General features: G+C 35.9%; 1 protein-coding gene across 2 annotated transcripts in view; it reads left to right on the top strand.

Annotated features, from left to right (window-relative positions):
• The first annotated feature begins 1,504 nt into the window (after nt 1-1,504).
• cdh1 (cadherin 1, type 1, E-cadherin (epithelial)) overlaps nt 1,505-15,158 on the top strand; it is a 58,105-nt gene continuing 44,451 nt past the window's right edge. The window contains 3 exon segments of one of the 2 annotated variants that reach the window (NM_131820.1): nt 1,505-1,661; nt 1,763-1,877; nt 4,115-4,317. In NM_131820.1, the coding sequence (NP_571895.1) occupies nt 1,611-1,661; nt 1,763-1,877; nt 4,115-4,317 (369 nt within the window). In that variant the 5' untranslated portion in view covers nt 1,505-1,610. 2 annotated transcript variants of the gene reach the window in all.

The following is a 15,158-nucleotide window of genomic DNA, read 5'->3' as shown; positions in this document are numbered from 1 at the left end:
ACAAGAAAGTATTCAAGAAAGAAACTCAACTAGATTTTGAACAAGTAAAGGGTGAGTAAATGATGACAGATAATACTTCACTTTTTTGGGTCAAGTACTTTACCTATGGATGTTTCATTAAACATGCATATAATTACAGCTTTTTCACATTACCAAAATAGAAATACAACACTGTAAAAAATGCCAGGTTATTTTAACCCAGTTTTGAGTTACTGTGAGGCTATTGTGCTATCTATCTACTGCGCCACCGTACTGCCCTTTTCTGACACAATATTAGTTTTTTTCCCCCCAAGTTTTTTGTTCAACAGAAAAAAGAAACTCAAAGTTTTTTTTAAAAAAAGGAGAGTAATTAAGTAATTTTTTACTTAAGTAAATAAGCGATTTTCATTTTAGGTATGAACAATCCTTTTAATGACCTTAACTTGACAAAAACTAAAGATACCAAGAACTATTTTTATATGACAAACAATTAAAATGATAACCAGCAAGTCAAAACACAGTATTGTTTACAAAAATAGACAAAATCCTCAAAAACAGAATGACTCAGGGAACCTTTCTCTTTGTAGCCCAGACTCGTTTTTACTGACATAATACTTGCACAAATGGTATTGCGATCACACTAGAAACTCATGATCAAACTAATGTTGTGAACTCTTTGGTAGCTTGAGGGATCCCAAACTGAGCATGCCGTTGTCTATCCTCTCACCCACAATTAGTTATGGAGAGCTGGGTAATCTGTTCAGTTATTAAATGTAAAATATAACACAAAGCAAGTATTATATTTCAAGTTAGGGAGGTTATTGTTGTGGCATTGAGGAGGAAAGGGGCTGATGATGAGGACTCTATCACTAATCATGAAGTCAGTCATGCAGGGTCGGAAGAAATACCAGTCAAATGAGTAAACTACTACAGAACTTGTGCAACATGACTTACTGAAAACTAAGCTGAAATGGTGAGAGATCACAAGAGCAAATCAACTGGATTCACTGCAAACCAAATGCATTAGTGGGATGTACAGTAGATGACAAAAACACAAGGTAGGCTATTTCATTGTTTATGTCTTGAATGCTAATTTATTTATCTGGATTTTTTTTACTTTTATCATGTGTTTTTCCCTCTATACTCTACATTTTAATGTGTTGTTACATTGTATTTTGACCAATAAGAAGTAAATGATTTTGGAAAACTAAACTTACCAGCCGATGTGTAATCTCTCATTTCAATTTAATTTGCAGACAGAGAGCGGGAGGGGATTTATCACTCTTTAAGGTAGCTATAAACGTTTGACAGTCTTTTATTTTAGATAGATGAGCAAATCAAATCTTGAACAGAAGTGACATTTAATGTTTCCAATTTTTACACGTAGTTCACTGATTAGGGTACCTGTGTTTTATAGGAGTGTCTAAACGAACGAGCATACCCATATTTGGAAACTGTGATTACCGGATGGGCGAGGTCACCTGGTTTCGTCAGTTCCTAAGACTCTCTCTACCTGCTGAAGACCATTTCCTCAATTTCGCGGCTGAGAGGACGTTGGAAGGAAGAGCTGCGATTTATTTAACACACTCGAGGGATTAAAACGCTAAAGGATTTGACTTGTAGCGAGTCAAATGGCTTGTGTAACAACTGTGGGATTAGGAGTTATCTTTTTTCTTTTTCAGGTAAGACTTTTTTTCTTCTCAATGGCGTCGAGCTCTTGACCGAAACTCGTCGAGGACAATGAAGGTTTTGGTTTGTTTTAAACCGTTTTTATTTGTTGTAGGTCTTTTCGAGTGGATATACGCATATGTCGATATGTACACCTGGGTTTGAGTTGGAGGAATTTGTTTTTAAAGTACACCGAAATCACCTTCACAGTGGCAAAAGACTAGGCAAAGGTAAGTTAGGTTGTTTTCGGTAATCTCTGTAAAATGCTGAAGCAAATGTGTTAAATTACCTTAACAGTTAAATCTTTCTAGAGGACAGGAGGTGTTTGATATCGATTTTCGAGAATGCTAATATTTGCGTTAGTTAGTTTTCACTCCAGTTTCCGCCAAATGCCATGACTGTTTTAAACTGCATACCAAGTACGTACTTGTACTTTAATTTGCTGCTGCCACTAAAAAGTACCTTCTAAACTGTGTCTGTATGAACTATAATTTATTGGTTGTGTTGGCATCCTAATGTTGTCTGCCTACGGTTTTAATTTAGATTTATTACTTTTTGCCACATACGTTGCTGTTTAATGTTACTGTGTAAGTATGCAATCTCGGGTGTAACGTTAGCCCATGTTGTCAAAATTGAGTTGGTTTTATATTTACAGCTTAGGACGTGTTCCCTAATACAGTTTCGGAAAAGAATTGTCAATACTAAATAGGAAAATAATATTAGCATCTAATGAATTTTAAAGTAAACGTTGTTGAGTCATTTGAATTTTGCTAATATTGCCTTTAAGTCATATTTATGTTTGATTTCACACTGAATATTTAAAGTATCATATTAAACCATATAGAGCATGTCACAGCTTGTCATTAAATGAATATGCGGATATAAAAACAACCTTACCTCAATCAAAAAAAAGACATCTTCCATTACAGTTTATTAAACGTATATTTTAGTTTTGTTTTAGTCTTGAAAATGTCAGGCTAGCCCACTGATTTACAAATATGTTAAGTATCTATTCAGGTAAAGTTGTGTTTTACCTGGTGTGTAAAAGTGCTCATAGTATGCTTTTTTATGAGTTTTTTTTTTTTGTATTATGCGGTGAATCCCACCATTTTTATTATAAATAACATTTGTTTTCATGTCAGTATGTAATATCAGGTGTTAAAGGAATATATGACAAATCATGATTCAGTAAGCCTTGTGGGAATTATTTGATAATGCAATGAACTATACAATGTTTTAAAATAATATGACAATTTAGGATAACTTCTCTTCATTTTAATTTTAAAAGGTTTAAAATATAATTAAGTTAAATCATTAAGCCAGTCTTTAGTGCAGTAGGGCTTTTTGTTTATTTTATTTTTTTCCAGAAATCTTAATATGACTTGCTGTTAGCATCACATTTTATTGTTACTCAGTCATTATTCAAGTTTTGTGGGAGTTGATGTTTTTTACATTTGTTTTTATATGTCAGTATGTGAGATCAGGTGTTTAAGGAATCTATCTGATAAATCATGCTTCAGTAAGCCTCTATAGGTGTTGTGAAATGAGACCAATTCAGATGATCTCACCCTGTGAGTTTCTGTGGGTGTGGGACCAGGAGACAAGGGTCAGCATAAGAGTCAAGATAATCGCTTTCATTATTGTTATATTTAAATTTGTAGTGCCATGTGAAATAATGGCCACAGTGTTTTGAGTGTAAACAATCCTTATTTTTTATTTTTTTTATTTTTTTTCTTCAAATTGTTTGCCCTCACTCGGGTACTTTCCATGAAAGACTGATCCCAGTCGAAGCTTTTATACAATTTTAGTTTCAATTGTATGCAGTCCTGCTATAACTTGTTTCATAAATGTTGCTTGTGTAGTGATTGTAAATGTCTTATGATCTGGAAAATGTAATTATACTGGTTTAGCCTTTCTTATTAACATTTTTTTTCTACTACACAGTAATAGTTTTTTTTGGCTATTGTTTAAAAGCTTTTATATATGTTTTGTCCTTTTATTTCATCACTTTAGTTTCATGATGCAATTGATTTGTATTGGAACGTCTTTAAGGAAGCATCCTTTCAGTTTCCCATTATTAGTGGCCTTTTCCTAGGAGCTATCTGTTTTCACCACATCCGTTTAGACTCTCTAATGGATTTCGGCAATAAAGCCAAAGCAAACCTCTGGTGCTTGTTAAATGAATTATGTCATTGTAGTTTAGTTTTGTTAGAACAGTTAACTCACAGGTTTTAATAATCATCTATTAGTGTGATGTAGGTTTGATCAAAGTTTGATAGAATAAAAGTTTTGTGACATGAGAATTAAATATAATTGTAAAGTCTCTACCACTGCAATCGCTGAACTAACAATAAATGAACACTAAAGTTGTGTTGGTCATCATTTTATACAGTAAAATTGCCTTCTTAAGTAGAGAAATGTACATTTTTCTATTTTTTTTTAATACATTTTTTTTTGTCCCCCACAGTGACTTTCAATAACTGTGATGGAAGAACAAGAACGCTCTTTCAGTCCATTGACAAGCGGTTTGAGATAAACACTGATGGAACTGTTACACTGAAGAGACAGGTGACACTTCATGAGGGCCACAAGGTGTTTTCTGTGCATGCCTGGGACTCCAGTGGCATGAAGCACACGGCATCTGTCAGAGTTGAGCGTGTCCCTGCACAGGTACTTGAGGTTTCTTTAAGAATATCTTGTGCAATGCAGTGAAGTACAAGCCTGACCTCTGCTGGACATTTCAGTTTGAGTTTACAAATTTTTTATGTTATATTTTTTCACTGTTTTTACCCTTATTTAATATTTCTAAAAGGTATATAAATGTGATATTTGTTTTTAAATGGTAGTTAGCTAAATTTTAAAGGGCACCTATGGTGAAAAATCTACCTTTCAAGCTGTTTGGACAGACGTGTGTAGGTATAGTGTATAGACCGTCAAATGAAGGTGATATAAACACAACCAGTCCCTTTTTTTTCCCCCCAATTTAACAACACAAAACCAGTGGACCAATGGGATTTGTTTTTCAGACCGACCGCAACTTGACGTAGGAGTGCGATCCACCCGCCCACCGAATTGATTTATAGCTGCATATTAACATGTCCCGGTAGTCACGTGTATAATCATATCAACAAGACAGGACGTGCGCAAAGCAACTGGGAATAAAAAGTCTGGTTAGTTTGCTAGGATGATCAAATGTGATCAAGAGTGAGTTTGACAAGTTTAATATGTTTTAAAACAGTGCATGCGTGTAATGAATTACAGTGATTTGCTTCAGCTTTACTTTATCAGCACAGCTGCATGTCTGAACAGTTATAAAGGAAGACGCTTCAATTCTAGTTTATCGACTTTAAATAAGGTTTTATTTGTACATTAACATAGCAGATATCCATACAGCAGTGGATATTAACCTGTATCCTGCCACATTTCACAGCCATGTCACCCTGCAGCCCAAGGCTTGTCACTCACTGAAGCTAGACAGGGCTGAGCCTGGTCTGTACCTGGATCGGAGACCACATGGGAAAACTAGGTTACTGTTGGAAGTGGTGTTAGAGAGGCCAGCAAGGGGCGCTTAACCTGTGGTCTGTGTGAGTCCTAATGACCCCGGTAAAAGTAAAGGGGACACTACACTGTCAGTTGGCTCCGTCTTTCGCATGAGGCGTTAAACCGAGGTCCTGACTGTGGTCATTAAAAATCCCATGGCACTTCTTATAATGAGCAGCGGTGTAACCCCGGTGTCCTGGCCAACGTTCCTCAATCATCCCTTACGATCATGGCCTTCCAATGATCCCCATCCACCAAATTGGTTTTATCACTGTCTCTCCACTCCCCCAATAGCTGGTGTGTGGTGAGCGCACTGGCGCCGTTGTGCTGTGGCTGCCGTCGCATCATCCAAGGTGATGTTGCCACTGGTGGTGGTGTGAAGAGACCCCCCTCATAATTGTGAAGCGCTTTGGGTGTATGGCCATACAGAATTAACACGCTTTATAAAAACACAAGACGTATTTGCTTGCAAAAAGAGTGCAAAGCTAAACGTGTGTGTGTGTGTGTGTGTGTGTGTGTGTGTGTGTGTGTGTGTGTGTGTGTGTGTGTGTGTGTGTGTGTGTGTGTGTGTGTGTGTGTGTGTGTGTGTGTGTGTGTGTGTGTGTGTGTGTGTGTGTGTGTTGAAGATGTAACCTTTGCCTGTGTGCACTGGTGTTGTTGGAGAGAATAAAGTTGTTCTATGTGTATCCTGCATTAAGTGTATTAATAGCGACAAAAACCAAAAGTTACAACACGAAGTTCGCCTAACTTTAAAATGATTTTGAGGTGGAGGAAGTGAGAAAGGGCCGTCATCGCAGCTTGCGCTTATGTCTGTTTACCTTTCGAAGCCCCAGCCATCACGCAGTTATCCTCATCAGTCACGAAGGACAACGCTTGTGGTGGGCAAGTTGTTGGAGGCCCTGAGTCAGGAAAATACTGAGTTTGATGGTGATGATAACTGCACTGGCATGATCTTCTTGCAGTCAAACAATGCAAAAATGCTTTAACGTGTAGTGTACGCATTACAGCCTCACATTTGACAAGCTTTAAGTGAGTGGGCGTAACCGCAGTGAAATATTGATTTTCAAGACAGCCTCGCCACAGCTAATCACCAGCATTTGATCCAGGCACGTTACAGATGCCGCAGGTTATCTAGCTCACTGACGTTGACAAGATTATACCCTTGGGTATCAAAATTTGTTACCAAACAATAATTACTTTTTCCATACTCTAAGCACCGACTGAATCATCTTAATACTATAGAGTATCGAACTCGATACCCAGCATTACTCTTATGCAGCGCGTGCTGGCAATTCCCGCAAAACTGAAAGTGAAAGTATTATACGCACCCATTTATTAGCTATTTTAAAAGCAGAGGAAAAGAGGAAACCCCCACGGTAGGGCTGTGCATTTAATCGAAAATCCAATTTCGGTTTTTATCAATTATGAAAAACCATTAATCAAGATAAACGATTATTCCATCACATACCGCCCCCTTTCGATTTGTACATGTGTTGCTCTGCGAAGCTCAGTACCTTGCGAAAATGACAAAGCATGTGCTGTAATGTTACTTTTGCAGCACAGGATGCGCATCATTCATATTTTTAAAAGCGTGATAGAACAGGCCTCGGACAGGTTGTGTGTGTGTGTGTGTGTGTGTGTGTGTGTGTGTGTGTGCGCGCTGGGCTTAGCCTCGGACAGCAGAACACACACGCATCTAATGCCATCTTAATGTGAGCACTTTAATGGTCAAATTCATGCAAATTTTGTCAGAGCGCGGTGTTTAGTGTTTATTCATATTAACCCTCATTTGTGTAATAAACAAACAAGTTGAGAATCAAGACACGTGAAAGAGAAACCATATCAGAGCCGCACTATTCTTAAAGTGACAGGCTGACAGCGTCCAATATACCTGCTGTTGCTGACTGTTTTATTATTAATCAATAATAAAATGAAAAATATAGTGAAGATGGTTAAAGCACAGTTTAAACATAACATATTTAATTACTCATTTCTAATAACTTATTTATTTTATCTTTGCTATGATGACAGCACATTATATTTTACTAGATATTTTTCAAGATACTAATGTTCAGCTTAAAGTCACATTCAAAGGCTTAATTAGGGTAAATAGGCAGTTCATTGTATAACAATAGTTTCTTTTGCAGACAATCCAAAATATATATTGCTTGAGAGGCCTAATAATATCGAGCTATTAAAATAGATTTTAAAATATTTAAACCTGCTTTTATCATAGCTGAAATAAAACAAATAAGCCTTTCTACAGAAAAATTTTTTTTATTGGAAATACTGTAAAAAAAATCCTCTGTTAACATCATTTGGAAAATATTTATATATAAAAATAAATTCACAGAAGGGCATATAATTTTGACTTCAACTGATAATCGTTTTGAATTATCGTGATTACAATTATGACCAAAATAATGGTGATAATGATTTTTCCCGTAATCGAACAGCCCTACCCCACGGTCATTCCGGTATTACCAGTGTTGTCTCATGTCGATTAACCGGTGGGGAAATTTCCTTGTCACAACCCTAACCTTTGCTCATTTATTTATTTTTATTTATTTTTTTTTTCTATGTCCTGTCTGAGGCGCCAAACTCTCCTGGTATCAGTGCACAACAGAGGCAAACTGTGTTAACTCTGCGTCACGCTCAACTAATGTTATTTTTAATTATCAAACGTCTCTGTGTCGCAATGAATCGATTATGAAATTCGTTGTATGAATTTGTTTTTGTCATCGATTATAATCTAATTGATTCGTTGCTGCAGCCCTAGAGTGAAGTACATGGAAATGGCAAAGCATAAGCCTAAAACAGTATTGTTTTCTCGTTCTCATTCTAACAAATCTTTTGAGTGAAAAATCAGACCAACTGAAACAAAATAGACTTGTGTTGCAAATGGAATCCCTAATGTATGTCCCAGTAGTGTTGCACGATAAACCAATACTAAAAGTATCGTCTTGGCTTGGCTCTCAAACTGATACGATTCAGCAATTTTTTTTTTTTTTAATGTCTTTTATTATTATTATTTTATTTTTTTGGTACTGATACTTTTGAGTGACAGTTGTAGTTGCGAGTGCTCCTCAATAGGGCTCAGTTTAGTGGCCGCATGCTACTACGGCAAACTGTGTGGCTGCATCTGAAACCGCATACTTCGATATTATGTAGAAAAACAGTATGCAAGCAGAGTAGTATGTCTGAAATCGCCATAGTACTTAGTAGGTACTGCATTTCAATTTAAATGTATTAATTGACGTTTGGAAAAGTATATTCTAAACAGTATAAATGAAACTTGGATGTACTACATCCACCTATCCCATGACCTACCCGTGCCAGTTGCGTCATTTCACTTCTATTCATAAATTCGCTTGCAGTGCATCAATGGATTGTGTGGAGTCCATCTGATGCACACTTCAGAATCTCACCGGAAGTAGTAGGTCATCCGGGTACGTCTCGCATACTATTTTTATTTTTTTTTATTCTATAAATATGAACATACTATGCTTGCATACTGTTTTTACCTTTCTATATAGAATAGAAGTATGCAGTTTTTAGATGCAGCTATAGAATTCATCCATATATGAATGTATAAATATATAATTATATATGAATATGACAGGATCACTGTGTCATGAACAGTGAGGACCAAGGAATGTCTTCAGGTTCTTTGAGAAGCAGACCAAAAGATGTCATGTGCGTTTTGTCTATAGTTTAGTTTAGTTTATTTATTTATTTATTTATTTATTTATTTATTTATTTATTTTTAACCAAGCTGTAACACTTTTTTGTTAAAACAGCTCAGCTGGAGTACTGACAAAATAAGTTTTTATTTTTATATTTATTTAAATTTTTAAAAATGGTTCTACTCTTTCAAATGACAGCAAGTGTTTATTTATAGATAATATTTTCATTCATTCATTTTTTTGCCGCTTTTCCGGGGCTGGGTTGCAAGGGAAACAGTCTTAGGAGAGAACCCCAGACTTTCCTCTCCCCAGACATTTCCTCCACCACCTCCGCGGGGGTACCCGAGGCGTTCCCAGGCCAGTCAAGAGACATAGCGGGGTTATTCTCACGAAACCAGTAAAACAACATGGCACTTAAGATTTAAAGTATAAAACTTAGTAATTTGTTAACAAAAAACATTATAATAAAGACAACGCTGTTCTCTACGAAGCACAATGTGTAATTTCAACATAATTTATTTTTAATCACTTTACTGCATTTTCTACTGAAATTCTCATTATTGAAACGTGTACATGCATGTTTGAATGTGTGTTATGTTGTAATTTAAACAAATTAGCATAAAAAATTTTAGAATAAAAACAAATGAATTGTTTTAATAGATTATCTTGCATGACAAAACAAATAGTTTACAAAATATTCATGTATAATGGCAATTAGAAAAAAATAAAAAATTAGTTGTCGTGACAGATGTTCTCATCCTCCACAACCATTTTAAAGTGCTGTTTAAACACACATAAAGAGTTTAAATACAGTTTAATTTTGTATAAACAAGCACATGGGCCAGTTGTTTTAAGATGACTGCCAGGAAAGAAAATCTTTTATACTTTACACTACTTTTTGATTATCATTACCGAAACACAGTAGTTTTTTACGTTTACATAATTGTTATATTTGCAAATTTTTGTGAAAACAAACTTTTTTTAAAGACTTAATTTTATCCACTGAGAATTTTTTTTTTAAATCATCATAGCTTCCCTATTATTTGCAAAACATATTGAGGCCCCTCAAAATCATCATAGCTTCCCTATTATTTGCAAAACATATTGAGGCCCCTCATTCTCCACAACTCTTTTCTCATATACCGCAACCATTTAGGGACAGTTGCAGTAGAGAGAACGTGTTTAGAGAATGAGAATTTAAGTAAAATTGTATACTAGATTCAAATAACTCTTGAATTTAATGCTAATTGTAAAATGTACTAACTGTTTTTATTTTGCTTTTTGTTTAATTTTAAACAGTCAGCAATACAAAAAAATCTTTAGCAAAAGCTAGGTTGGAAAAAAATTGTACAGCAACCCTGAACTACTTGAGGAAGGAAAGAAAGAGAGAGGTTAGATTTGGAGATGGCATAGCAGGTGTAATTACTAAAAGAAACGCTCAACAGTGTTAGGAAATCTAATCATTTAAGTTAATATATATATATTACCAGAACAAAGTAAATTGTAAAATATTACAAAACATTTTAGATTTTCGATTTAAATAATTTTCTAGCCTAAATAAATATAAAAACCATAATTTCATGCCTTCATCTCGGGAGGCTTTTTCAGTTCATTCATGACAATTTGCTTTTGTATAATGTTATAATTATTAGCAGTATTAATTATCTTCATATTCATTTTTGTTTTATTAAAAACAAGCTTAGATTTGCCCACCTGTCAGGTTTTAGACCATATGGGCATGTGTATTAGGATATAACTCAGGTTTTTGACCACACTTCATTATTAATGTTCATTTATTGGTTTGCTAGAAATTAGAACTGAAATTAGAAATAGTTTTAAAACAAATCTTTGCGCTTGAACGAAATTAATCATTTACAGTGCATAAAAGGTTTCCCTATTAGATCATGCATTACGACTCAAAACAGATCTTTCCATCCTTATATTAGCAAAAGTGGATTCTAACACAATCGTTTGCCCCCTGCGCTTTGCATTTTGCGCATGGATCGTCAAAATAGAGCCCCAAGTAAGAGAGAAAATAACCAAATATGTCAAATATGAACAATTATAAAATATTTTGTTTGCAAAAATACTAATTCACCATAATTCTGAAAAAAGATGCTAAGTGGGAAAAACAAACACACTGCATCATACAAAATGTTAAGCTTTTGTGTAGTCTCTTTATAGCCATATGTAGTTTTAACGGTAATCAAAATACAAAACTTTACACTTCAAATCACTTTGTCAAACAACAAATATCAAAACCTTGTCAGAAAGAAGTATTTTAGCTTCTCTAGAAAGGAATTCCCAAGCAGAATTGTAGAGATAGTAATACTAGAACCTAGTGTTTGCACCATGTCATTGCATGACCAGAGGGTGCTAATCTTTTTGAATTTGTTTTTAAATGGCAGTATTTACTTTACCTGGAAATACCAAGTGTATCTGTCTGTGGACTGCAAGACAGGCATAACATGAATGTGCGTAACTTTTAGTAAGTTAGAGAGGCGCAATTTGCAGTAATGGAGATCCCATTGAACCATGTGAGATGTCACAACGAGATGTTGTTGGCAAGATGGTGGAAATACTTGCAAGAGATCATTTTCACTAAAGTTTTCTCCAAATTTATCCACACCCAAATAATTTAACATATTATATTTATTCATTTAGCAATTTGTTTGCGACTTTGAGCACATCAAGTATGAAGTATACGGTTGGGTGTAGGGTTGTGGTTGGTATAGGCGTTAATCACTGTGATGGTTGGGTTTAGGTGTGGAGTAGGTGTAGATGTTAATAACTGATGGATACATCGCCATCATGCCGACAACATAGTGACATGTGGGTCTCCATGACTTTAAATTTTGCCTCTACTACAAGTTATGCCCCCTTCATGTTATGCCCCTGTCTTGCAGTCCACAGACAGACCCTACTCGGAAATACAGCACTAATTTAAACTTAATTAAAAATAAAAAATTACAAAAATTCCATTGTTTTCAATAAGGAAAATGTATGTTAATTTACTGCATAAATATACATTTATACCACAATCCCCCCAAACAAAATTAAAAATAATAAAAATATTACAGTGTTTCCTCTAGGATTTTTTTCCAGCTGTTGCGGCAGGCCTTTTACACAGCTCTGTGTAAAAACAACCAACAACCTGTGGCGTTATTTCAATGACAAATGTCGAAAGCGCAGTATTACAAGTCGAGATCACATTTATATAATAGCCTACAGCATGGGGATCTCTTTGTTTGCACACCGATTTCCTCTGCTCGTGCACAAAACTTCTTGCATGCCCCCTCAAATATTAGCCGCTTCAAGAGCATGCAGATCTTCTTGTGTGCTCTCAAATAAACGCTGCTGAAGTGCGATTTAGTGTGTTTATGTCTCCAGCATTTATTAAATTTGCTAGGAATATTTACGAATGTCTCTAATAGACCTACAGAGCGATATTAATGTGTCCTGAAGTAAAGTGAAATGGCTATACGTCGTGTCTGCTGGCCTCACGCATCACGCACCTGTCAGTCAGACAGTCAGCACATAACCTTAAGGGTAAACAAATGATGCACAGCACTACTACGGTTAAAAAAAATTTTTTTTTGGCTGTTATAATTCACTTACCTTTTAGTAAGTTTTGGTGCGAGTATCACCCGCTGTTAAAAAAAAAAAAAAAAAAAAATGGTTTCGAATGAGAAGCTGTAATGTAGTCGTTGCGGGATGAAAAACCATGTATTATATAAATATGATTGCTAAATCATTTTAGCTAAATATCATAAGCGAAAAACTGTGGGTGCTTTTAGTTGTTCATCCCTTTTTGACTGGCTAAGCCCACAAAATTTATTTCCAAATAAGGGATACCCGAGGGTTAAAGCTGTACTAGAGACCACACTATCTAGTGAGGATGATGATTTATTTCAGCTTATCCAAGCAAAAAAAATATTTTTCTTTTAAAATTAAAGTTATGTTTTAAAGCACTAATAAAGCAATTTTGAAATTCAGTGTTGTTTTTTTCTACATTAAATGTTTAACAAAATCTAATAATATACTTAAAATCAATGTTGAAATAATTAACCTAAATTCTGCAACCTATTTATCATTACCGCAACCAATGTTCTTTAAGTGATATTTTATTAATATTTTTTTAATCGTTTGCTTTTCAATGCATGTGCATAATCTACAAATTATATCCTTTCAGGTTAGCCACATTATTTTGAAAACACACCAGGTTTTATCAAAATACATTAAAAAAAGTGTTGTCAGTTGTGTACGGTGTTTCGGTAATGAGAAAAAACAATAAAAATAAAAAACCCTGTTAATTTAAAAAAAAATTTTATTTTAGAATCTAAAATAATTTCACATCACTGTTAATAATCCCTTTTTATAAAATGTCAAAATGAATTAGCTTTTTTTGTAAATCAATTTAGCAGACTGTTGTAATGAGATTTTTTTTATTACTTGTTTTGGAAATTATGCTCAAAAAGGTACTAAATGATGTGTATATATTTTTAAATTAACGTTGACAAATGCTCTAGACTTTTTCAATTATCTGCAAAACAATTTAATTTAAACATTTTTTTAAAAATTCATGTTTGAAAATTTTTGAACTATGTTTTCGTGAGAATCACCCAGCCCCTCCAGCGTGTCATGGGTCTGCCCCGAGGCCTCCTACCGGTGGGACATGCCTGGAACACCTCCCTAGGTAGGCATCCAAAACATGTCCGAGCCACTTAAGCTGACATCTCTCGATGTATAGGAGCAGCGGCTCTACTTTGAGCTCCTCCAGAGTGTCAGAAGGAAACTCATTTTAGTCGCTTGTATCCAAGGTCTTGTCCTTTCGATCATGACCCAAAGCTCATGACCATAGGTGAGAGTTGGAACATAGATTGACCGGTAAATCGAACACTTTTTAGCTCAGCTCCTTCTTTACCCCAACAGACTGGTACATCGACTGCATTTTTGCTGCCGCTGCACCAATCCGTCTGTCAATCTCATGTTCCATCCTTCCCTCCCTTGTGAACAAAACCCAATAATACTTCAACTTCTCCACCTAAGGTAAGGACTTTCCTTTAACCTGTAGATCAGAGGTGGCCAACCCTGTTCCTGGAGAGCCACCTTCCTGCAGATTTCAGTTGCAACCCATATTAAACACACCTGCCTGTAATCACGTGATTTCAGGTCCTAATTAATTGGTTCAGGTGTGTTTTTTTTATATGGGTAGCAACTAAAATCTGCAGGAAGGTGGCTCTCCAGGAACAGGGTTGGCCACCCATGCTGTAGATGGCAAGCCACCTTTTTCCAGTGGAGCACCATGGCCTCGGACTTAGCTTCTCATCCCAGTCGTGTCACACTCGGCAGCAAATCGCCCCAGTGCACGCTGAAGGTCCATGTTTAAATTGTACCAACAGAACAACATCATCTGCGAATAACGGATGAAATCCTGTTGTCCCTGAACCGGACCCCCTCCAGCCCAAGGCTGCACCTTAATATTCTGTCCATAAATATGAACAAAATTGGTGAAAAGGGGTAGCCCTGCCGGAGTCCAACATGCACTGAAAACAAGTCTGACTTATTGCCGGCAATGCAAACCAGACACCTACTCTGTTAAGGGCAGTCTCATCCCTGTATGAACGGAGCGCCTCTGACTCCATACTCCCCGAGCACCCACCACAGAATGCCACAGGGGGACACTGTTGAATGCCTTCAAGTCCACAAAACACATGTGGACTGGTTTGGTATACTCCCATGAACTCTCAAGCACCCTGGTGAGGGTGTAGAGCTGGTCCACTGTACTGTGCAGTGAGTGCTTTGTGCTCTCAGGGTGACCATCCCTATTTCCTCCCCCCAGCTTTGGCATCAATGTCACAAGGTTCAAAGTTCATGTTCTACATCACTCGTCTTTTTTCCTCAAATGCTAGAATACATTGTGTCCTAAACAGTTCCATATCAAAATGAGTTTTTGTCATGACTAGCAAAGTTTCCTTTTTAGAAAAGCTTTCCATTCCCAGATGTTGTGTCTGGAACGTATAAGTATGTGTCTGTCCTCCTTATTATTGATTGTCATTACGTATGTTCAAACCCGAGTTTCTGATTCTAGGAGTAATTTCTCCATTTATACGAACATGTATAAAACCGTTCAAGTTTTTTTTTTATTCCTTTTTTTTTAAACCCAGGCTACATACCTACTATTTAGCTAACAACAATTAAACCTGTTTAATCGATGCACTATATGTCATTGTTAATTTTACTGTGTGTCTGGGTGTGTTACGTCACTTTGACCTTTTACTATGT

Source organism: Danio rerio, chromosome 7, assembly GCF_049306965.1.
Source record: "Danio rerio strain Tuebingen ecotype United States chromosome 7, GRCz12tu, whole genome shotgun sequence".
In the NCBI taxonomy this organism is placed as follows: domain Eukaryota; kingdom Metazoa; phylum Chordata; class Actinopteri; order Cypriniformes; family Danionidae; genus Danio; species Danio rerio.
This window is presented reverse-complemented; position numbering and strand designations above follow the sequence as displayed.